The sequence below is a fragment of the Xylocopa sonorina genome, unplaced genomic scaffold, assembly GCF_050948175.1.
Source record: "Xylocopa sonorina isolate GNS202 unplaced genomic scaffold, iyXylSono1_principal scaffold0014, whole genome shotgun sequence".
Taxonomy (NCBI): Eukaryota; Metazoa; Arthropoda; class Insecta; order Hymenoptera; family Apidae; genus Xylocopa; species Xylocopa sonorina.
In genome coordinates, this window is record NW_027490090.1 from 3,076,447 (window position 1) to 3,102,089 (window position 25,643).

The 25,643-nt window shown below is 37.5% G+C and overlaps 2 protein-coding genes across 2 annotated transcripts; both read left to right on the forward strand.

The window, feature by feature from the left end:
• The first annotated feature begins 14,253 nt into the window (after positions 1 to 14,253).
• Positions 14,254 to 20,293, forward strand: LOC143431820 (putative aconitate hydratase, mitochondrial). The gene is made up of 9 exons (XM_076908771.1): positions 14,254 to 14,403; positions 16,057 to 16,211; positions 16,298 to 16,464; positions 16,835 to 17,590; positions 17,692 to 17,894; positions 18,350 to 18,638; positions 19,333 to 19,606; positions 19,686 to 20,034; positions 20,114 to 20,293. Exons 1-9 carry the CDS (start codon positions 14,371 to 14,373, stop codon positions 20,252 to 20,254), a joined length of 2,367 nt encoding a protein of 788 aa, XP_076764886.1. The 5' UTR covers positions 14,254 to 14,370; the 3' UTR covers positions 20,255 to 20,293.
• A 2,231-nt stretch (positions 20,294 to 22,524) lies between these two features.
• LOC143431866 (B9 domain-containing protein 1) lies at positions 22,525 to 24,491 on the forward strand. Its single transcript, XM_076908847.1, has 5 exons — positions 22,525 to 22,650; positions 22,722 to 22,833; positions 23,087 to 23,195; positions 23,848 to 23,966; positions 24,377 to 24,491. The coding sequence occupies exons 1-5, from the start codon at positions 22,525 to 22,527 to the stop codon at positions 24,478 to 24,480; spliced, it is 570 nt and encodes a 189-aa protein (XP_076764962.1). The 3' UTR covers positions 24,481 to 24,491.
• Positions 24,492 to 25,643: the final 1,152 nt, after the last annotated feature.

Below are 25,643 nucleotides of genomic sequence, written 5' to 3' on the forward strand. Positions count from 1 at the left end.
AAATATCTCAACTTCATTAACCTCAAAAACCAGTAGCAAAACCTAATTATACAACCCAAATCCCAAAATACCCCAACCAAACTCAAATCAGAACCCAAAAAACTCAAAAACCAGTACCAAAACCTATTTATACAAGCCAAATCCCAAAATACCCCAACCAAACTCAAACCAGAACTCAAAAACTCAAACAACAGTACCAAAACCTAATATTATGTAAGTCAAATCGCAAAATACCCCAACCAAACTCAAACAAAAACCAAAAAAACTCACGCAATGCGAAAGCAGCTCCAAAGAGCGCCAAAAGCACCCCAGCGCACGTCCTGTCGATCATCTCGACTGCAGCAACGCCTCTTCAGCTCGATCCAAAATCCTCAGGATCAACGATAATAACCTCTGATCAACCAAAAACCGCTCATTGATCTTCAAAGCAAAACTGCTGCTCTGTCACTGGTTCAAAAAACCGCCAATCGAGATCGTCGAAGAAAACTGTTTCTGTTTCGTTCTTTTTAAAAAAAAACCGCCAAAGAAGACTGTTTCGAAGAAAACTGGATCGTTTTTTTTTTTAAAAACCCGCCAATCGAAGAAAACTGTTTCGTTCTTTTTAAAAAACGCGCCAAACGAGATCGTCGAGGAAAACTGTTTGGTTCTGTTTAAAAAAACCCGCGAATCGAAGAAAACTGTTTCGTTTTTTTTAAAAAAACGCGCCAAACGAGCTCGTCGTCGAAGAAGACAGTTTCGTTCTCTTTTCGAGAGAGGATCGAAATGGAACCTTCGAGTTGGAGAGCGCGTGTCGCACTGAACCCTCCGAGGACTGGTTGGCTCTTAGTAAAGTTCGTAGGATCGGTTCGAAGAGCAGTCGAGGGACGCGCGTCGATGGAGATGGAACCGCGAGGAGCCCAGGCGGCGCACCGGATGCTGGGTGGGGTGACGCGGACTGGCCCAGATCCGGACACTTTCCGTGTTACGTACACCCGCTCTGCTCGGTTAAAAATAGGACTGCCCGCGATTTCTGACGTTAGGATCGAGGATTTTTTGCGACGATCGGCCATTGGTTGCGTTGCTATGCGTACACTACAATGGATGGTGGGTTTTTGCAATTTTAATCAATAGAAATTGAAAGTATAATGAAAATAATGAAAATCATTGGATCGATTTTTCACGATTCTGCTATTAGGATTGCGATTTTTGGCTCTGTGGCGATTGGTTATGCTGTCACGCGAACTCAAAAATAGATGTTAGTTTTTGTTATTAAATATATAATAATGAGAATAGAAATTTTGTTAAAGGAAGAAGCTTGAATTTGTATTGGTAGATCGCGATTTTACTACTCAGATCACGAGGATCTACTAAGATCCTTCCCTCTTTAGTAATTGTTTGTGCCGCTATGAATCCCCAAAAATGGATATTAGTTTTTTGTTATTGCATTTTGTTAGAATAATGAGAATTTTATTAAAGAAACGAAACGAAAAGTGCAATTAAATTAATTTGTATCGATAGTTCACGATTCTACCATTAAAATCGCCATTCTTCTCTGAATTTTCCTAATTTCTGCCACAACACCACTCCAAAAGCACAAATTACTTTCCTCCAACCAAATTTAACATAAAAAATAAAAACTTTCATTAAAAAAAAGAAAAAGAAAGACTCCAATTGGACCAATTTTCGTATCTCCAATAATGCAAACAGCTGTTCTCATCGACCACAACTAAATCCAACATAAACCAGCCAATTCCATCAATTTTACGAACACAATTACATTGAAATATCTCTTCTCAAGACAAAACAAGAAACACAGAAGCAACAATCACGTTTTTACGAACGCTGGCTCTCAACGTGGCAATCGCGAGTGCGTTTAGGAACGCACTTCGAAATTCAGAACTGCACAAAATTAAGAAAAGCTCGAGTGCTACTAAATGAATTATTTCTCGCGTTATTTCCGGTTAAGATCGACTTTGGACCCAGCCAATCAAGGTGAAGCCATCAGTGCACCGTTTTAGAGTGTTTTTAGGATCGTCTGATGAGCAACCTGGGAATTTTTTCGAACAACTGTTTACTGTTCTGATTGGGACAGTTAGAGCGATTTCTGAGAACCGTTTTTTCGACTGTCAATGCTCCTCGCATGTTTTAAATCGCGATTATGCAACAGCAAACCACTCGAAGTGAAAATAAAAACAGAAATTCCGTGATTTTGTTATTGCTATTAGCGAGAAAAATGGTTTTTAGTGGAAATTTGGTACCGTTCTTGGTTTGAGGGATAATGTGAAATCCTGGGGGAAATTATGTATTGAATTTTGTTCAGTTGGAGCTTTCTTGGGCTAATTTTTTATTTTAGAAATATTATTTTGCGATGAGTATGCAAGGTTTGCTTTTGACTGAGGAATTAAATTGTGAGATGGATGGTAGAATTGTTAATTAAACGGAGAATTAATTTAATATCAATTATTTATTAATAATCTAGTTTTACAATTTTTTTTATAATATTGCTGATCTAATTTATCCTTAATAATTTAATTCTACAATTTTTCTTTGTAATGTTGTTCATCTAATTTAACCAAACAAAATCTAGTAATTTTTTCCTAATAATATTACTAATTTAAGTTAACCTTTCTAAGTTCGTTTCTTGACCTAGCCTAACCCATTTCAACGGAATAAATTATTGCTCTGCGTGGGACTAAAGTTTGATTAGCGATTGAGCAATTCTACTTCTGCGTTTTAACCGTCAATCAACGCTTTTATCGTCACTATGTTTACATCGTCATTGGGTAATCCCCAGAGATCCTCGAAGGACCATTTTCAGTTCTTAAATACTCACGTTTAAGAACGCATCTTAATACATAAAAATTCGAAATTAATTACAATAATTGCTTGAAATATTTTTATAATAAAAATATCAATTGTTGTGTCTAAAAATGAAGAACAAGTACAGATTCTCAAAGGACCATTTTCAGCTCTAAAATACTGGCGTTCCTAAACGCATCTTAATACATAAAAATTCGAAATTAATTATAATAATGACTTAAAGTACCATTATAATAATAATACCAACTGTTATGGCTAAAAATGAAGAAAAATCGACGCGTTGGTTTCACGTATTCTTGTCTGCTTTCGAGAGGGGGCGATTCGAATCGCGTGTTTGAATCACAGCTGACTTACGCGAATGCTTTACGACCGTCTGGCTCGAGTAATTTCAATTATTATCCTTCTGATCGCCTGTGCACGCATTTACCGGTTTGCGAAGTCCGTTGGATTAATCAGCGACGCATGCTAATCACCGTTGCGAGTAATAGTGTTACGTCATCGAGAGAATCGCCTGTTATTCTCGCGTTCCGTTAAAAGCCATTACGAATTCACGTGCCTCTTTTTTAATAACAAATATTTCTTCTTGCTAGCAATTTTCAATTTTTATTATTATTATTTTATTTTTAATAACAAATATTTCTCTTGCTAGCAATTTTCAATTTTTCTCGTTGTTATTTATTTTTATTAATATATTTATTTTTATATTATTCTTTTATTTTTATTGATATATTTATTTTTGTATTATTATATTATTTTTATTACACATATTAGTATTATTATTTTTCTGGTTTATGGCCACGTTTGACATAAGGTTCGAGCGTGTTCCACAATGCAGCAGAAATTTTTCTAAATCGCACGATCGAGGGGATTACCTAAAAAGGATCGACATTTTTGTAACTGAATCGAGTCGTGAGAACAGAAGGTTGTACAATCATTGCTGGCTCGATTTTCTGATAACTGAATCGATTACTATTATTTCTAGCTAACCTAGAAAATGCATAGAACGTTCCAAAAGCGATCCATTGTGCTACAAAAATTGTACAGTATTTTTTATTGCATGAAATTCGAGTTTAATCGATCTTAAATGTCTAAAATATTTTTACAAAAAAATTCTTAGAAAATTCTATGGTCTCCATAGATGAAAAAAAATAGGTAGTAAAAATAGGTTCTTAGTTTCTCCAACTATGGAGAACGTTCTCTCGAAAATTGACCAACAAAAACTGTCTCCAAATTTCAAATTCTCGCAGACCAAAACTCTCAGAAGGCTCTCACAGGTTTCACACATGAAAAAATAGAAAATTGTCGAAGCTTTGCGCAATTATTTCCTATTCATAAAATTGTGCAATTATTTCCTAACAAACCTTCCTCAAAAACTGTCTCCAATTTTCAAATTCTCGCAGATCAAAACTCTCAGAAGGCTCTCACAGGTTTCACACATGAAAAAATAGACAATCGTCGAGGCTTTGCGCAATTATGAAACGCGCTACCGGTGCGTCAGCCAGCACAGCTCGAGTTTTTGTAAAAGGCGTCCAGCTAGACGCCCACTAGGAGGTGGCTGTCTCCTTTTCAAGCCTTTTTACGGCCTCGACGGTTTTCCAGAAAGGCACCTTTCCCTCGCAGACCACCGTTGGGCACGTCAGAAACGCTCGCAGCGCCACGAATGATGGACGCCAGTTATGCTTTCCTCTTTAAATCTCTCCAAAGTCGCCAGAAGCATTGAACGAGTCGCGAGACAGCCTTTTTTTTTATATAAACGCTCTGATCGATGGAAATATTTATCTTGAAAGTTGTGCAAGCCCATTTTCTTCCGTTTCAACAATTATCAATGTGTAATTTGATATTTTATAAATTGCTTTTAGAAGAATTAGGGGACAATTGATCTGACAATTAAAAAATTTTGGCCAATTATGCGAAGTCTGAGAATGTTTGTATCAATTTATCAATGTGTAATTTGATTATATAAATTTCTTTTATTTTAATTTTAATTTTACTTTTACTTTTATTTTAATTTTAATTTTATTTTTATTTTTTTTCTATTTTAATTTTTATTTTATTTTTATTCCTTTTTGTTTCAATTTTAATTTTACTTCTTTTATTTATAATTTATTTTAATTTTATTTGTTGAATATTTTCTAATGGGTTGTACGTTCTGAGAAACTTTTTTTTTTCTAATGCATGGGATTGTTGGGACACGCATGATTAATAGAAATAATGAATGACACGGAGCTGCAGCACCCTGAACGAACCTGCATTGCCAAGGTCTTCAATGATGCAATCAGCTGGGAATTTCACAGGATAATTCATGCCACGTCCATTCTGTTCTATTATTATGTATGCACAATTCTAATTTTCCTGATGGAAAATTAATTTTCCATAGAACATGAATCTCATTGGCAAAAAAAATAAATATAAAAAATTTTAAATATTAAATATGTAATATAATACAAAATAAAAATATGTGTATATATTGAACACACAGTGGATTTAGAATAAATAGAAATTGAATAAATATTTTTATTCAAATTTAATTAAATTTAAACTGAATTATTTTCTTCAAGCTTTCACTAATTTTTGTTCAAGTCTAAATAAATTGAAAATTAATATTATTTCTTCTTGCAATTTTTCCAATATTATTCCATCATTTTTATGCACAAATTGCTATCAAAAAAATTGCAAAAACGTTAAAAGAAAATTCTGAAGAAATAACAAACTCAGAAAAATTTTTTCCAACATTATTCCATCATTTTTATGCACAAAAAGCAATAAAAAAAATTGCAAAAATGACTCTAAAGCAACAATGAAGATCCAAGTATGATAAAAATGATCGTATCGAGCTCTAAACATTTTTGTCGACTAACATCCGCACGGAAATGACAAAAGCAGAGGTCGCCACGGCATTCTGCGACGATGAGGCCCAACAATTTCGCAACAGCGTCCTTCGTGGCTCTTCACAAGCGTTCTGAAGAGAAAAAAAGAAGAAAAGAACGACTTATTAAAAGACCTTCCACCTCGAATTAAATTACTTCCGTCTAAACACACAGTCGACCTCGCGTTCGTGAAATTACGACCAATTTTTCCACCAACTGCCACTAATTGCACAGATGTGCCTTTTTGCAAATTTTCTTAAGTCCATTGCTGCGTGCTCGTCCTTGTTGGTCGATAAATTCATTTCTAATCGACGATGGATAAGAAAAATCGTGCCACGCACGTGTTGTTTGCTGAGACTTCAAAGGATTCCTTCTCACCTTTCTCTAGCGGACGCAATTAAGGAATACAAGCGTTCCTTAATGGGGTACGTAATGGCTGACATTTCAGATAATTTTCCATATTCGATTATTTAGTTTCTGGTTTGTTTTATTTGAAGAAATGTTAGTCGATAATTGAGAATTATTTATTTTCTGGTTAGTTTTATTTAAAGAAATGCTAGTGGATAATTGAGAATTATTTATTTTCTATTTATTTTGAATTGAGGAAATGTTAGAAAATAAAATGTTTGAAAATAATTCATTTTCTGTATATTTTTATTTGAAGAAGAAATTAGTGAATGCTTGAGAATTATTTATTTTTTATTTATTTTGATTTGAAGAATTATTAGTGAATGCTTGAGAATGCTTTAGAATTTTGAAAATTCGAAGGAACTGAAACTGAGATAAAATCGATTATATCAGCATCTTAACGAGGAGTTAGCGAAAGTAATCTGATTAAAGTCGCCAGCGAACGTTGGTCCCTTTGGCCAAAGTATTTCAGCGAGTCGTGTCCGTTTTCGTTGGCGCATAACTCGGTCTTATTAAATCGTCGATGGGTATAACGGTTGGCTGAAATCGTTTTACGTAATCGATTCGTGATCCACCTTCGAACGCATTTCGCTTTTTCGCATTCCGTGGCACCCGAGATGTCCGCCTGTTGCTCTCGAGACTTTCTCCGCGCGGTTACGTAAGCCACGTGCGCGCCCAGCACCCCATTTTCAGTGGCCACGGGTTGCTTTCGGCCACGACAGACCTGCGAAAATCGTTTCTTCTTTCAATAATTCCCTTAAAGTTAAATTTAACTAGTGTTACGAACCCTGTTTTCTTCTTTTTCTAATAATATTTAGAGTTTCTTAAATAAAAAAGTTATTTAAAGTTATTTAAATAAAAAATAAAAACTATATAAAATTAATTATTAGCTTTTCAATGAAAATTGCCTTATCAATGTGAAATAAAAAAAATATATTCATTTATATATAATAAATATATTTTACGTTTAATTTAAAAAAGTCACAATCAATAAAAATACAATTAAATACCTAGAATTCTTAAGAGCAATTATATTCTTCAAAAATTAAATTTTTCAAGAAAAGATATAACACAATTTGGGTCATATCAAGAATAATTACATTTCTCAAAAATTCAATTTTCACAATTAAATTTTGCAATTGAAGATAGAACAAAGTTGAGTCACATCCATCAACTATTTAAATGACTATAACTCGTTCAATTCAAATCTCTGAGATCGCGATCACAATCGCCAACACCACTCAACAGCCTCCACGACTTCATTCCACCTGGTCGTTAATTTCATTTCCATCGCGACGCCAGTGTTACATCACTGGCTGCTCAATTAATCGTAAAATTATTCTCTGGAAAGTTGAGTCGATCGAGGGTACGTCAAGTTCTCGATCCACATCCGTTTAGATCAGCTGCAAAACGAAAGGAGAGCGAAAAGTTTCACTGTCGATGCTTCACAGATGACTAACCACTCAAACTTCAGCTTAGAAATGATTTCACGATCGAATGACGATCCTAATCGTTCTCAGAAGTCATTAAAAATTATTCTACAATCAATTTCTCGTATCCATTAACATTAATTTGTCACCAGAACGTGTCAGAGATTATTTGTTCTCAGAAAACTTGACATCAAAAGAGCAATTAATCATTTTTAAACAAATAGAAAGCATTAAAATGATCGTAAACAAGAATTTTTCATTATTTTAGACTGTTTTGATTGATACACGACTGTTTTTAGTGCGCAGAATATATAAATTTGTTTTTTTTCTGACAGTCGGTTCATACGTAACCTACTTTACCTTCAATGAACGAATGACGATCCTAATCGTCTTCAGAAGTCATTAAAAATTATTCTACAATCAAGTTCTCGTATCCATTAACATTAATTTGTCACCAAAACGTGTCAGAGATTATTTATTCTTAAAATAAAGATTTGTCATGGAAAAATTTAAGTCCAGACAAGAGCAATTAATCATTTTTAAGCATTAAAATGATCGTGAATGAGAATTTTTCGTTATTTTAGGCTGTTTTGATTGATATGCGACTGTTTTTAGTGCGCAGAGTATGTAAATTTGTTTTTTTTCTGACAGTCGGTCCATACGTGACCTACTTTACCATCGATTAGCCAGAGGCGCGCGAATGTCCACTGAAATTGACGTAAGCTGAAAAAAAAGTGAACGAGAGCGAAGGAATCCAGTTTTCGATGGTCGAGAAAGAAAGTCGTTGCGAATTGGGCGTGTCGTGGCTTCGTCCCGTTTAGAAATCGGGAAAGGAGGATCTAGGGACGACAAGGAAGCTGCGTCCAGTGCTTCACATCCGGCTATTTCGTCTGCTGATCTAAGCGGTGAGTTGTTTTGTTTTGAGAAAGTGTGTACTCGAGAAAGTAAAAGTGTTACAGTTTTTTTTTATTTCTTTTTTTTGGGTTGGACGTTCTGATTTGGATTTGTGAGTTGAATGATTAATTTCAAGCTTTGAAATTCAAATTTAAATAAATTGTAAATTAACTATTTTCAAGCTTTAGCGAGAACTCAGACAAATATAAATTTTCAGAGCAGAAAAGAGTAAAAATAATAAACCCAAGACTATTTAAAGAAGTTTCAACACTTTTAATATAATAAAGAAGCTCAGAAATGACTGAAATCGCGCGCCAAATTTAAACCAAGAGCCCAGTGGACCATAAAAAACGCGAGAAGTACAAAAATTCCAACTTCATTTAGATACGAGCGAGTCGCCTTGGGTTTTATTCGATCGGTTCTGTCCTCGATCACCTCGATAAAACGGTATTATAGCGTTTACGCTATTGCTGGGCATATTTCAGAGCTTAATTGGTCCATCAAGGGTGTCAAGGCGAAATTGTACCCCAGTGAAAGTGTCACCGTGCCTCTTACTTCGATTTCTTCTCTCTCTTTTCAAATCGGACAGCAAACAAGCCTGTACTTCCATCGAATCGCGATAAAATCCACTTTTCTCTAACGCAAATCGCTTAATCGCCACGCTCGATCATCACGCTTGGCTGAGCACCACTGCCAACGAGCTTCTGAGAACCTTGACTCGAGGCAGTCGCACGATTTCAACGATTAAGGCCATTGAATCGCGTTTAGACGCGATTTTGCAGCAACTTGCGTGCGATAATTCGAAAATAATTGGTGGGTCACTGTGATGCAAATGACGGTTATAGCCGTCGAAATTTTTATTTTGAAAAATTGTGGCAAAATTTGAGAATTTTCACTTGCAAACGTACAATTTACACTCGATTTCGTCTGACAGTCATAAACAATCGAAAGAAAATGTTTCTGAGGGCGATCGTGAAGTGAAAAATGTGCGTCAAAGTAAGAAATGGCAATTGTGTTTGAAAATTGGTGAAAATATGGCACCTCTGTTTTTTAAATTGCTTGAAAAAGTGGTTCATATCGAAGATCAGGGTGGAATTATTCGTAGACCAGCCCTGCTGCACCAAAATGACTCATACAAAGTGAACTGAAAGCAAAAATGCGATTCCAATGAGCAACAGTGAAACGTTTTCCTGAGAATCGAGCAGTTAGAAAGAAGAAATACTGTCGACTGCAGTTCCTGCTCGCTGATTCATCAAATGCACAGAGAAATTCGCCATAAACTACGTCTGATAGGCGGGTCACCCACCAGGACTTAAATTCCATCGACCACGCGAGTCGTAAATTCTTCAGACACGCTTTACGTCGAATAGCAGCGAGAAAAGAAGCGAACAGGAAGCTCTGCTTCGAAATACTTTTGCATCGAACGATCGTGGAGAATGGTTTCTCGTTTGAGCGACCAATGCCGTCGTTTTCAGCGTTTTTTTCGCCAACTATCGAGAGCAGTGCTCGAGGCAGTCGTATGCGGCCATTGCCTGCAGCGCCATCGAGCGACAGCCATGAAAAGTGGTCCACTAAATTCTAAAAAATTAGAGTAATCCAATTTTACTGATGTTACGGACCATTAAATCGCGTTTAGACGCGATTTCGTAGCACCTTGCCTGCGTTAATTCGAAAATAATCGATTACAATTGGCAACAATTGTCAGCCACTGACAGCGTCCACAATTGTGCTCGTAATTATGAAATTTGGATTATTTTAATTATGAATTTCGTACGAAAATGGTGTTTTTTAAGTTTGAGTTGACTTGGAGTGACTCTGCAGTCGACTGTAGCTTTGTCACTGTCACTGTTGCTTATTGGAATCACATTTTTGCTTTGAGATCACATTGCATGAGTCATTTTGGAGCAGCAGGGCTGGTCTACGAACAATTCCACTCTGATCTTCGATATGAACCACTTTTCAAGCAATTTAAAAAACAGAGGTGCCATTTTTTCACCAATTTTCAAACACAATTTCGACGGCTATGACCGTCATTTGCGTATTCAAAGATCTGACGGCTATAACTGATTTGTTGCGATCGTTTTTTGGGCGTATTTGAGGCAGAATCGAAAGTAAATCGAAAGCATTCCACACGAGTTTATCTGACGAAGGTCTGGGTTAACCGTCCGCCAGCCTTGTCGATTTGACAATGGCCGTATCGAGTCGCGAACCAGGCGCCAGGGTGGATTACGTAATCTCTTTGGATAGAACGCGCTCTAACTCGACAGCCACGCTCGTCAATCCTCGTTTACACGCGATGAACGATTGCTTAATTGCGCTGCGTGAATTATTCAGCTCCTCTATTCAGAGAGCACTAAACAATGCAGTGATTTCAGTGTTGCGTTGCGTAATTCGCGAATTTATGCGATATTGAAGCTGAAAAGTCTTCGAATTTTCTTGTGCAGGGTGCTTGCAAGTCTTGGTACGACCCTGGACAATTTTTATGCAGATTTTTTGGTTATTTTGATACATTTTTGGGACATTTTTTAAGTGCAGGGCTCTCACAAGTCTTGATACGATTTTAGAAAATTTTAATTAACTAAAAACCACTCACTTGTGTCCTTTAAAAATGATAAGAAGAAGAAATCGAGAAGTGTTCTGCAATGAGAAAATTTATGAACAACGATTTAGTAAGAAAAATTGAAGATTTGCCTTTTTTTTGCTATTTTTATGTGAAAAACTGTTTTTTTCTCTTTAATAAAATATTTTGTACTCAAAGACAAACATAGCAATCAAAATGGTGAATTATTATGCGAGTTTAAAGTAATATTTGGATAATTAAGTATGAGTGTTGGTAATGTAGGTATCCAAATTACCATTACTCTGTTTTTTCGACTTTAACGTTAGAAATTTCTTTTTTTTCCTACACGTGGACTTTATTAGCAATTGTTATTTGGTTTTTGAGCTATTTTTGAGTTCAGAATTTCCAGAATTGGAGTAAAATGTAACTTTTTCTTCTTTCAACAATTTTTTATTCATATTTTGTTAGAAATTTCTACTGTAAACATGTTTAGTGATTGATTGAGTGGTTTCAAGACTATTTTCTGTTTCAAAAAACGATGAAAATGTTGAGGAAGGGTAAGAAAAACGTATTTTAACTAAGATTTAGGAAGAAAGATTGAAGATTTGTGTGTGCAAAGCTTTCTAATTTCTAAAGAAAAAGAAGAAGAAGTTGAAGAAGAAAAAATTGCTTTCTTGATACTTTTGTTGAATTTATCTTTCACCAAAATTAGAAGAAACAATTTTGTTCCTTTCTTTTTGAACAGAACTTAATTTAACCTACGAGAAAGTAGCTTTGTTGATATTTTTATTGCGTTTAGAGAGCACCAATGGCTCGTTAACGCGTTGGACGTTGGCACGCGCAGGAGCACATCGATCCTTTTTGTCACGAAATGAGTAATCGAACGGAATTGATTCATTCGTACGCACGTAGGGTTAAGAGGGTATTATAACGAGATTACACGAACCAGAGAGAAGGCTGAATGGGTCCTTGACATGATTAACTCTTGTTGTAGGTGGACCAACGCTTTCGACACGCTCGCGTTGATCCTGCTTGTCCTTTCCTTTTCATTCCGCGAACAAATTCGCGAGCACAGCAAATTAGCCTGTTTAAGATTAACATACTTTCGAAGCTGGTCCCGTTGTCCACTCGATTCGAAACGAACTACTAATTCTTTTTTACGAATTTAGATTAAGGCTGAACTTAAGTTAATTTAATCTGAAGAAAAAAAACTGGTTTCTTAGTTTGTTGGGGGTTTATTGGGGGGCTATTGATCGCAATGAAAATCGAAATAAAAAAGAATATTTTCAGGTTAAATAACGCAGACGCCATTAAAAATGTCCATTTTCGCATCAATTTAATTTTTAAAAATTCTCGTGAAATGTTTTGCCTCAAAAATGTCGACAAATTTCATATTTTTTATGAAAAATATTTGTTTAAAATTTATTTGAGGTTACGCAGAGTCGATGTCGACTCGTAACGAACCGAAAATCGCTGGTTTAACCTCGGATTAACCTGTTCAGAGACTGTTGGGGCGCATAAATTTTCTCAGGACAGGTTTATTCGATTTTCGTTGCGAATTTTCGTGTCACCTGGTGGATCGCGCCAGGTTTCTGATTAACCATTGTTCCTACGCATTCTGAGAAGCGCGTTGCGTCCGCAGATCGAAATGGGACATTGGTAACGCTCGCGCGGAATACGAAATGGCCATTTAGATCATCTTCTATGATCCAAGATGGCTGAGCGAATTCTGGAACGATGCGAGGCTTGTCATCTGTCTCTGAACAATCGATGACAGAATCTTTAGCAATCTTTAATTACTAGCAGCAATAAAACATTGTTTATTGCAGGTTAAACATTTAAAAGTAATTGTCCATCTTGTACGTCCTTGTAGAAACACAATTAGTGCCTTTTTATTACAACTAAGCTGCTTGTGATTGCTTTTTCTGTCCACGAAGGTGTTTAGTGGACGATTTCAATCGAAATGCGTTCCGCAAGTCATCAGAAAATGCTCGAGAGGTTGTCTGCCATCTAGTGTCTAACAAAACTTACAAAAGTACTCGTTTAGGGTTTTTAAAAATTGTAAAAAAAACTCAAAAAGTATTCTACAATAACAAAATTTGTCATTTTTCAATTGTGAATCGCAAAAAGCTTTCTAAATTGGTCACAGAGATAAAAAAAAATTGCAGAAAAACGCAAAAACTGTTCTACAAGGACAAAATTTGGGAAAAAAAATTTAATAAGAAAGATTGAAGATTTAGAAAATTTTTTCTTTGCATTTACAAATCACAAAGCCTTCAAATTAGTCACAAAATTAAAATGAAACCCTCAATGATGACAAAAATATTTCTCAAATCGAAATAACAACAAATGGAATCCAAAGAATTGCGAAAACTGATTCCTCAGAGGCCATTGTCGTCGCCCAAACGACTCGACTTTCGTTTTCGTTCCTTTATTCTCCATATTGGACATGGCTGTGCCCATTTCGTGACTTACTTCAGTTATGAAATCGAAATTAAGCGGATTTTTCGTGTCTATCGCGGTTTCGATCTTGTCAGATTAGATTTAGCACGTCTGCCATTGTGTACGCCTCCAAATAAGGCGTCACCAGGCCAATGACAGCAGTCACGTGGCCTATAAGTGACATAATAGATGCCATATTTGATTTCGAGATCAAATTAACCTAATCAAAGTTTGCTGAAATTGTTATCAGGTCGAATTATCGAAAAAGGTTGTTGCACAACTGCTTTGGTCTTCTTTACTTATCTTACTTATCTCTACTTTACATACCACAATGCTATAATTCTCTATTTTACATACCACAATACTGTAAAATTTTCAAAAACAATGCTCAAAAATCGAATTACCCCAATCTGTACCATACCACGAAACTGTACTTCTTTAGTTTACACACCATAATACAGCAGTTCTCTGCTTTACTCATCACGATACAGTAGTCCTCTACTATACCAAACGAGAACCCTACAATACCAAAAGGAGACCCTTTTTACCTACCTCAGAGGACACCACCATGTTCATATCTTCTGCCATGGACCGATATCTCATCTGACGACAAAAACGGATGCGCAAAACCTCTTTACACGGTCACAAAGTACCAAAACCGAGCAGTAACCCTCTACAATACCAAAAGAGTGCTTTTTTATCGACCTCAGAGGACGCTACCGTCTTCTCGCGTTCTTCCACGAACTGATATCGCATTTGACAATAAAAGCGCATGCGCAAGACCCTTCTACGCGGTCACAAAGCCCCAAAACCGAGCAGTACTCCTCAGTTCTCTGGTGGCCGGTTTGAGAAGGACTGCCACGAGAGAAGAAGCGATCCGCAATTAATCCAACTCGCGCCTGCGTCCCTTTAAACGTGAACCAACACCACAAATCGAGCCTGGAGACTTAAAAAACTACCATTCTCGACGATGTCCTACTGCGTTCGAGTCCTTCAGGGCCAGGTACGACCATTTTCGCCAACCACTTCGACCTTAAAAAATAACCATCTTCATTTTGACCTTATTGCCAAGGTCAATCGTATCGTTTTGGAGCTGCAGACAATATCGATCGCTTTTAGAACACCCAAAAATGCGATTGCCTTGCTTGAAATTGCTTTATTTGTGGGCAGTTTTGCATTTGTTGACGTGTTTTTTGGAAATTTTGAGGTTTGAACGCTATCAGTGACATTGTTTGAGAGAAATTGCGCATTTTGAAGGTCTCAGATGATTTAGTAACGCAGATAAGACACGAAGATAAGAATGAGAGATAATTTCGCGTGTTATGTAATTCGTCTCGAGGTGGTAGATATGGTTTGCTAGCTTTTTGCGAGTTGATTTTAGGTTAGGTTGACTGACATCGCGATGGGACTTAATAAATGGCAGATGGAATTGGAGAGATGATTGCTGTGTGTGTGGATGTTAAGTTGTGATTGTGTTTTAATTTTTTTTTGCAGGTTTTTACCTGAAAATTGTGATGCAATGCGAGAAAAATTTTGATGATGATCCAGTATCAATTTTTTTTATTTTTTTTAAGATTCTAATCCAAAAATTATGCTCCAATCTGACCAAAATTTTCACTGACGATCGATTTTCAATTTTTTTCTTTTTTTTTTTTATTGAACATTCTAACCTAAAAGTTATGATCGAACGTGACGAAAATTAGGTTCATGCACAAATTACATAACTGATAGACGAGCCATTTAAACGCATACTAAAATGCAACTATAACATAGTTATTCCTCTATCGCATTCTCGAGTCGTTATTTTTACTGAGTTGTAGTCAACGATACGTTCAAACAGCGTTTAAACAAGAATAGAATGGCGGGTGGAAATATTTATAGCCTCTGCTTATCTCTAATTAAATTCTACTGTCAATAAACGTTCCACGCGCTCGTTATGTGCCTTCTAATTACGCAAACCGTGTCAATTAACTTTCTTTCACGATGTTTCGCAATTTATTTACGAGACTCGTTCGTTTCCTTAAAGAAAAAAAAACGCGGCTACGATTCAATTTGAATATTTGAATAATCAATCAATCAATTAGTTAATTAATTGTTTATCAATTCTCGCGATTTGATCGCGAGATTCGTTGTTTTTCTTCAATCAGACGCCACTTTGTATTAATTGGAATTTTTACACGTTAATTAAGTAATTGTTTAACTTTATTTTACGATGTTTTGTAATTTATTTACAAGATACATGTTTTTTTCTTTTTTTTCTGGTAAAAAGCAAGTTTGAATCAATTCGAATTTTTCTATATTAATTTACTAATTAGTTTAGCAATATACTAATTGGTCAACATTTTTTTTACGTTGTTTTGTAATTTATTTACAAGATACATCGTTTTTCTTTCTTTTTTTTAAGTAAAAAGCGACAATGAATTAATTTCAATTTGTCCATATTAATTAATTAAATAATTAATTGTTTATTGTACAGATTGGTAGTATTTGCAGTTGAATAAATTAATTGTTTAATTTTCTTTTACTATATTTCATAATTCATTTGCAAAATCCATTATTTTATTTTGTTTTATTTTTTTTTTTTAGATAAAAAGTGGCTTCAAATTAATTCGAATTTGTGTTTATTAATTATTAATAAATTAATTGTTTATTGCAGAGATTGGCTGTTTTCACAGCAGACCTCCAGCAACGATGTTTCAGCGCGAGCGCTTTGAATTTTGCCGCCCAAAAGGTGGCCATGTCGAAATTCGACTCGAACAATTATCTTCCGTACAACCAATTGGAGGAGAACCTGAAAGTCGTCAAAAGAAGGTATTTTAGAGTACTTTTTAAGTCTCAAATTAAAGTTAAGTCCACTCGTCACTCGAGCGGGAAATTTGAAATTTGAATTGTTGCAGATTGGATCGACCATTGACTTTATCAGAGAAAGTGTTGTACTCTCATCTGGATGAACCAGAGAAACAGGACATCGTTCGTGGCACAAGTTACCTCAGATTGCGACCTGATCGCGTGGCAATGCAGGACGCCACTGCTCAGATGGCAATGTTGCAATTTATCAGCTCTGGTAATTGAAAATTTGAAGAAATTTGGACGTACAAACTTTATAAATCCTATAATTTGGACTTTACACTGCAATTGTCCTCAAATTTCGCAATCTGCAACTTAGAATCCTGCACAATTAACCCTATAACCCCTACCCACATCAGAAGATTCCTTATTGGGGTCACAAAACTGCCTTAAAAGGAAGATAGAGTAGAAATTTGGACGCACAAACCTTACCATCCTGGTGATTTCGATATTACACTGCAATTGGACTCAAATTTTCCAATCTGCAACTTAGAATCCTGTAAAATTCCCTCTGCAACCCTTGTCCACACCAGAAGAGTCCTTATTGGCATCAAAAGCAGCCCTAAAAAGTGTTCTACGTCCCACAGGACTGCCAAAAGTGGCAGTGCCCTCAACAATCCACTGCGACCATCTAATCGAAGCCCAAATCGGCGGTGACCAGGACTTAAAACGCGCCAAGGACATCAACAAAGAAGTGTACAACTTCCTGAAGACAGCTGGCGCGAAATACGGCGTTGGTTTCTGGAATCCTGGCTCTGGGATCATCCACCAGATCATTTTGGAGAACTACGCGTTCCCTGGCTTACTGATGATCGGCACTGACTCTCACACGCCCAATGGCGGCGGTTTAGGCTGTCTTTGCATCGGCGTAGGTGGCGCAGACGCTGTGGACGTGATGGCGAACATACCATGGGAGTTAAAATGCCCCAAAGTGATTGGAGTGAAGCTGACAGGCAGTCTGAAGGGCTGGACCAGCCCCAAAGACATCATCCTAAAGGTTGCTGGCATCCTGACAGTGAAAGGAGGCACTGGAGCTATCGTAGAGTACTTTGGACCAGGCGTGGACAGCATCAGCTGCACAGGGATGGCTACGATATGCAACATGGGGGCAGAAATTGGTGCCACCACCTCGATCTTCCCCTACAACCGTCGAATGCAGGACTATCTGAAGGCCACTGGTCGTGCTGACATTGCAAACACTGCTAATCAGCACAAAGACACCCTTTTGACTGCTGACCATAACGCTAAGTACGATCAGGTCATCGAATTGGACCTAAACACCTTGGAACCGCATGTGAATGGACCTTTCACACCTGACCTGGCTCATCCCATCTCTAAACTGGGTGAGTGCAGGCATTGCTGACCAGTTGGACTGCTTGGAATTGCAGGAATCGATGAATCAGTGGCGACACAGTGTACATTGTTTCTAATTATTGTTGATCAGGTGAAACTGCCAAGAAGAACGGCTGGCCAAACGAGATCAAGGTTGGGCTGATTGGGTCCTGCACGAACAGCTCTTACGAGGACATGGGTCGATGCGCGAACATCGCGAAACAGGCTCTGGACAACGGTTTGAAGGCGAAGTCCACGTTCAATGTCACGCCAGGCTCTGAGCAGATTCGCGCCACCATCGAACGCGATGGGATCGTAAGTTTGCTTCGAAAATAGTGGTGCGATAAGAAATTCCGCGGCTGAGGTTGCATAGTTTCCTTGGAGCAGCGCCAAGCATTGGTACACAACAAGAGACGCCTGCCCACGCCAGTTCTTAATTTGGTTTTCGATATATTTCCACTGTGGGTGGGAAAAAATAGCTAATTGGCGTGGGAATCTTTGACATACCTTATCGTGCAATAGTTCAATAGTTTAGAGTGCTTAAAACATATTTTACTATGCCAAAAGCTAAAAAAATGGCAATCCCAATAAGAGCAGTAAAAATTCAGAGCAGGCATTACTTAAAACTGTCAGAATCCTTTTTTCTCTTGAGTTTACGGTTAAAAAAAAATTCCAAAAGCACAGTGCAACCCAGCCAACCATACAGTAAGCTAGAAAATATCTTTTTAAGTTCTACAGGGTGTTAAAACTGAAATTGACGTATGTCACAGGCGAAAATCTTGCGAGACTTCGGTGGCGTCGTCCTGGCGAACGCTTGCGGGCCCTGCATCGGCCAATGGGATCGCAGGGACATCAAGAAAGGCGACAAGAACACAATAGTCACCTCGTACAATCGAAATTTCACGGGTCGAAACGATGCCAACCCGGCTACGCACGCTTTCGTCACCAGCCCTGAACTTGTCACTGCCCTTTCGATCGCTGGCAGGCTAGACTTTAACCCAGTGACCGATAAACTGAAGGCCAAGGACGGAAAAGAGTTTCTTTTGAAAGATCCGTACGGTTAGTGCCAGTCATTCGCGTCTAACTAATTACAACATCGATTGCAATGCACTCAGACCACAAAATGACTTCTAATTTACCCTTAAACAACGTCAATTTGCTTCTGACCATTTGCATTTCGATGCAGAATGGCAAAACCTCAAAATTGACCACCCAATTAACGCGACAGAGTCTCAATTTGTTTCAAATTCTAATGAGTTGTCTACTTTTGCAACTCAGTCAGTTGAAATATGCATGTTAGCAACAAAAGGCACCAAGATGGCTGCCAGTTAGGCGGTAATTAAACGCAGACGTTTCACAATGCACCAGAAAGGTCTGCGTTCAGAATAATCGCGGCTGACATTGGCTGTTTACAGTATTAAAAATACTGTGGACCGCCTCGTGCCAAATTACACATCGCGTTGTGTAAATATTCGTCAAACTGATTACTTTATCTGGCTCGTTAATTGCTCAATCGCAGCAGATCGCTCGTACGACCATCAAAATGAAATTGCTTTTCTGTAAAACGACCAAAGTCCTTCGTTAAACTTTCGCAAGATGTTTTGTGGCAGCGAACTTTGCTCGCGACGAATCAAAAGAGCAGTAATTAAGAGCACAGACACCAAAGTGACATCTGAAGTGCTTGGATCAACAAATTTAGCTGCTTATCTGATAAAAATCGCTCGAGAATTGATTACAAATCGTGTTTTTCCAGGTGACGAGCTGCCAAATCGCGGTTTCGACCCTGGCATGGAGACCTACGACGCTCCACCAGCCGATGGAAGCAAAGTGAAGGTCGACGTGAGCCCAAAAAGCGAGCGACTGCAACTGCTGGAGCCGTTCGACAAGTGGGACAAGAAGGACCTGACAGACATGACGATTCTGATCAAAGTGAAAGGCAAATGCACGACAGACCACATCTCAGCGGCTGGTCCATGGCTGAAATATCGTGGCCACTTGGACAACATCTCGAACAACATGTTCATAGGGTAACTGCAGTCAAACCCTGCCCAAAACCACCGTAAAAGCACTCCAACTGACCCCAAATGCATTTGCACAACCTTTCAGAGCTGTAAATGCAGAGAACGGCGAGATGAACAAGGTGAAGAACCAATTAACTGGCGAATGGGGCAAGGTACCAGACGTGGCAAGGCACTACAAGAAGAATGGCGTCAAATGGGTGGCAGTTGGTGACGAGAACTACGGAGAAGGTTCGTCCAGGGAGCACGCAGCTTTAGAGCCAAGACATCTTGGTGGCAGAGCCATAATCGTGAAGAGTTTCGCTCGTATCCACGAAACGAACCTGAAGAAACAAGGTCTGCTGCCTCTGACCTTCGCCAATCCCAGTGACTACGACAAAATCGAGCCCACTGACAAGATCAGCCTGTTGGGGTTGAAGGATTTGGCTCCTGGCAAGGTATTCCTTGATTTTAACCACCAGATTGGTTGAAATGAATGTTGTAAACGCTGATCTGACCCATTTTGACCATTTTCAGCCAGTGAAAGCAGAGATCAAGCACAAGGATGGCAAGGTGGACAGCATCACACTGAACCACACGATGAACGAGCAGCAGATATCCTGGTTCAAGGCTGGCTCTGCCCTGAATCGCATGAAGGAGATCGCCAGTGGCCAGTAAACGTGTTCGATTCGATCAAGAAGACGCTGAACAAGCGGCCACCACTCGAGGAACCATAAACGATCTCGTAGTTTAATCGTCGTGCGTGCCCAAACGTGGCGATCGAGGGCCACGACTAATTTTCCAGGTAGATTTGCGTTACGTGACCGTGGAACGTGGAACATGACGTTCCAGGACGAGAGAAGGGTTGCTTAGAAATAGAAAAACCACGAAAACTGAGTAAAAACAGGATCGTCGACGCGTTTTCATCGTCTCGACGGATGTGTTGGGCTGGCAGTAGAGGCAAAAGGCGAGCAATTTGGGCTTTTCGAGCCAGCTGAAGGGTTTCTGAGGACTGTAAGAGGTTCTTCAGGACCACGTGGCGCATTATCGCCTGTTGGTAACGCAGGAAACTTCCACGTGTCGATAGAGAAGGCTGTCGCAGCTCGCGCACGCCAGCGTGTTCATTTTTAAATCGTGTACAGAGTCGTGGAAATTGGTGTGTCGTGGTTGCACGCTTCTCTGTCGGGACTGAGCCTTCTGTACATAATGCATCGTTCACAATGTAGGACACAACCGTAATTGTATAGCTTTTTTAGATACCACTAATTACGATCGTACGTTATCATTTCCTGTTAATTATACGAGGAATAAATAAAATGTTTAAAGACAGCCGTGCTTGGTCCCCTTTTTTCAGTCATTTCTCGACTTTTATGCATCGATTTGTCATGAAAATGCACAGAAAATGTCGATTTTTGCTTTATAATTGAATAACAATAATTCATTTTTCAACTTTTATGCATCGATTTATCATGAAAATGCATAGAAAATGTCCATTTTTGCTTTATAATTGAATAACAAATACTTCTGGCTCGAAATGAAAATAATTAAATCGAAAAAACGATAAATTTCAATTCCCAAAACCCATTAAAAGTGATTTATTGTGCTTTTATGTGATGCTTCTTGCTGAAATTTATAGTTTCAACGCTTTCTACTTTTGGTTTCATTCATAAAACACAGTTAATGTCTGCAATAAATTTAGATTTGTCGTTTATGGCCAATTTTATCCTTCATTGGTGTCGATAATGTAGGTAATCGCAATTTTTCTGAGGCTTGCAGAGTTATTGAAAGAAAATAGCAATCAATTACTTTGATTCTGGTCTGAAAATGCACAGAAAATATCTACTTTTGCTTTATAATTGAATAACAAACAATTCTGGCACGAAATCAAATTAATTAAATCGAAGAAACGACAAATTTTGTTTAACAAAATACATTAAGAGTGATTTATCGTGTTTTGTTAGTAAACAAGCTTGGTTTCATTCATAAAACACAGTTAATGTCTGCAATAAATTTAGATTTGTCGTTTATGGTCACTTTAGTCTTTTATTGGTGTCGATAATGTAGGTATTCGCAACTTTTTTGATGTTTTTAGAATTATCCACAGAAGAAACCAGTTAATTAAGAAAATTCATGTCGCAAACCTCTATTTAATCTCAAAATTATCATAAAAATTAACGTCTCAGCCTTTATAATTTAAAAAAATCATGAAATTATGTACAGATGAGGATAATTTTAAGGTAAATGACCGATAAAGGAAGATTTTCTGTCAAAATCAGCAGAGAATTGCTCAATAAAGATGTAGAATTTTATTTTCTATTACCAGCTGATGGAAAAATGATGGTAGTTTCATGTCACCCAATATAAAACTCATTTTTCTCTTCTTACAAACTCATTAATTGCTTTTTCTCATCAGAAACTCAATCTACAACAAAATTTTCTCTACAAATTACATTTTTAATTGTTTGTAGAGGACAGCAGAGCCTTGGGTGCAGCAATGGGTGCCCCAACCCACCTCCCAGCGTCACATATGTCAAAAGTATCGACTTTTTAATTGAAAAAGACGACTCTTTCTGCACTCCAACTGCATGAAATTTAATTAAACGAGTTTTGCCAGTCGAAATTTCGATCGCTAATTGCCTGCAATGTTTAATGTCGCGTCAGAAAACGAGACAATGCGACACGTCGGGTAATTAGCTCGCTTAACTGACGTCCTCTGACAGGGAAAATTCGAGCCACCCGTTGTCTTTTGTCCTGAAACTGGCGACGCGTGCCAGAAAATCGTGGCGCATGCTTCGTTGCTACGACAACCGATTCTCACAACAAATAATCACGTAAACCGTTTCTACGATCGTGTCAGTGACTTTGTGGCACGTTCAACGGCGATTTTTTCGTTTTGAAGCTGAAGTTTTAAGGTTTGAGACGAGTAGAATCGTTGTAGAGGGTTTAGAATGGCAGTTGAGGGTGAATTCTTTTTGTCGATCGTTGGATCGATCGAGCATGCCGAGTTCTACGATACCAACAATGCTTACTGCAAGTATGGCTTCCATTTTGGTCCTGAATGGAGCGTCGTTGCTGTGAGTAAATGAAGTCTAATTATTTTTTTTATTTTTTTTGGGTGATAATATCGACTGTATCGATCGATCAGGGTATCGAAGAGGGTCTGACACAGATGTGTAGATGCAGCAGTGATCCACGAAATTTGGCTGTTTGGAATTTTCCCATAGATGTCACGTTTAAGAGTAGCAACCCTTATGGATGTGAGTAAAGTTGATTATATTTAATTTTAATTACTTCTTTTTTAATTCATGGAATTTTTTTTTATTTTTGTGGATGCAAATATAAATTAAAATCGAACATTTTTGCTATTTTTGATCCTTTCTGGGTGCCATTTAGTGTTGGCACAGAAAATGTTAATTATTAAACGAAAATTGTAATTTCACTGGTGAATATTTTCTCGAATATTAAATAACAAATGTGACGAGTTTTCTCTGAAATTAAATTACGTCGCAGGGCCTCAGTTAATAATGTCGATCTACGGGTTGGACACTTTTGGTCATGACGTTATCAGGGGATATGGAGTATGTCATTTGCCACTGAAAGCGGGTCACCACGTGAAAAGGTATTATATTGTAACCGGATGATCGTTTGGTATTCCAGCATTTTTTTCAACCTAATTACGTCACACTGTGTAATTAAGTTTATCAGTGGAAAGCCGGTTTATCCTTTGTGCGAAGAAGGCGATCAGAAAAATTCGTTTGCCATCGCAATTTTTATTCTGGGCTTAAAATTAAGATCAGGGATTTTTTTAGAATTTTATCAGAAAAAAAATTCGTTTGCCTTCGCAATTTCTTTTGCAATAAAGTAGACATTTTTATTTTGGGTTTAAAATTAAAATCAGGAATTTTTTTAGAATTTTATGAGAAGAATTTGATCAGAAAAAATTTGTTTCCTATCGAAATTTCTTTTGCAATGAAGTAGGAATTTTTTTAAAATTTTATCAGAATAAATTCGTTTGCTATCGAACTTTGTTTTACCATAAAGTAGAAATTTTTATTCTGGCCTTAACTTTTTTAGAATTTTGTCAGAAAGTTTATAATAAATTTCGAGAAATATTGTATATTGTGTCAAGAATTTTACTAGGAATTTTGAACAATTTTAATTTTATATAATTGTATTTATAATTGTATTTTATATAATTGTAATTTTACCAAAAATTTGCAAGAAATTTCTACTAAAAAAACAATTACACATAGCACGATAAAATTCTACAGGGTGTCAATATACACACCAGAGTCCTCCTCAACGCTGCAACGATTAACAGCCTGGTTAACCGGAAGAAGGCCAGAGTTAATTGATCCAACGATATTAGCCACTGGTGGTGGAAGAGAACGTAAGTAAATATTCCAAAAAATTTCACTTAAAACTTCAAAACCAACATATACAAGACCAAAAAGAAAATTACAATAGTGTGCAATATTTTAAGTTCCAAGATTCTATTTTCAGAAATAATAATTAATTATTATTTTCATCGAGTAGATGTCAAACCAAAATAATCTATCGATCCATCTCCCTGAAAAAAACCCAACGACCATAATTAATCATGAATACCAACAGTCCAACAGTTAAATAACGACGCAGAGAGGACTCCATTGAGCGACGACCTTAAATTCCCAGGGGTGTAACGCGAAATAAAACGGTGCGAACCTCCGTAGACGCGGTTCATTCTCTCCCCAGGGCTCTGCTGGAACCGTCGTCGAAGTTATGCGCAGCTCCCAGTAATAACTTCCTTTCTAATTGCAGTGACGCGCATGAGGGTGGAGGGCATTGTTACGGTTACGTTCGACGCTGTGCTGAAAGATTTCTTCGAGTTGGGCTACAGCAACGACCAGCGACAGAGGAAGTAATGAGATTCGACGTGAACGCCTCGATTACCACCACCTCCAAGCTCCTGAAGGGATAAAAGAGGGACGCCATGGAACTTATAACGCGCTCTGCGATGGCTCGAGGAACTAACTGTCGATTTTATGGATAAATAATCATCTGAGACTGATATGTGGACTGAAATGTTCATGATTTTGTGATGAATAAATAAATATTCAATTTTAAAAAACTATATAATTTAAAGAGTTTCTATATTTTTTTTAGAAGTTTCTGTGGCCCCAAATGTCATAATTAAGCACTCCATATTTTAATATCCTTGCATAACTGACATTCTTTTCATAATTAAACCTTCCTCGACCCTTTAACTCTCCTCTTACAACAAATAAACAATTTCTGCTCTCCTCAAAACCATTCGTTCGTTCATTTCCAACTAGTTTAATTCCGCGAGAAAGCAATGAATATTTTTCTTTTTTTTTTTTTTTTACCAAACAATTGAACAATTCCATCGAAGCAATAATAATTCCATCAGGAGCCAATCCAACAAGTTATCGATCGATCAGAACAGTTAGATATTGTAAACACAGTAACTAGCTGAAGAATTTAATAAAAAAACGCTTGGTCCAAATCGAACAAACCAGTTGCCCTTCATTAATCGAGCCAGCGTAATTGGATCTGCGCGATTCTGTAGCTTCATCCTCTTCAGCTCTTCATCATCTACACAGCTACACGATTTTCTAAGGCTCTCTTCATTCTTATTGATTTAGCACACTCTGTGTTAAACACAAACTTAACGAGACACTGTGTATATGTCAAGACTCTTGTATGAAGTCTCTACAAGGCACAGAAGTGGATTAGAAACTTTAAAAACCACTGTGTATGTGTTTATTCCTCAATGATTAAGCACCAATAGCGTCATATTTGGATTTTTGAGAGAAACTACTGACTGAAACAATTTTAACGAGCTTCAAATAATTAACACGACCATGCTCAAGTGTTATATACCTGGTGTGTCAATAATTGTGGCGCGAAAATGGCGGAAAAACGTTTTGAATCGAGTGGTCACCCATCTTAATCCGTGACGCGACGATCCAAATTTAACCTCGTTCATTGCAAAGTCACTGCAACTTCGTTTCTGCCAAATCTTGAATTAAAAAACACTAGTTTGTATCTTATTGACATGGTACTT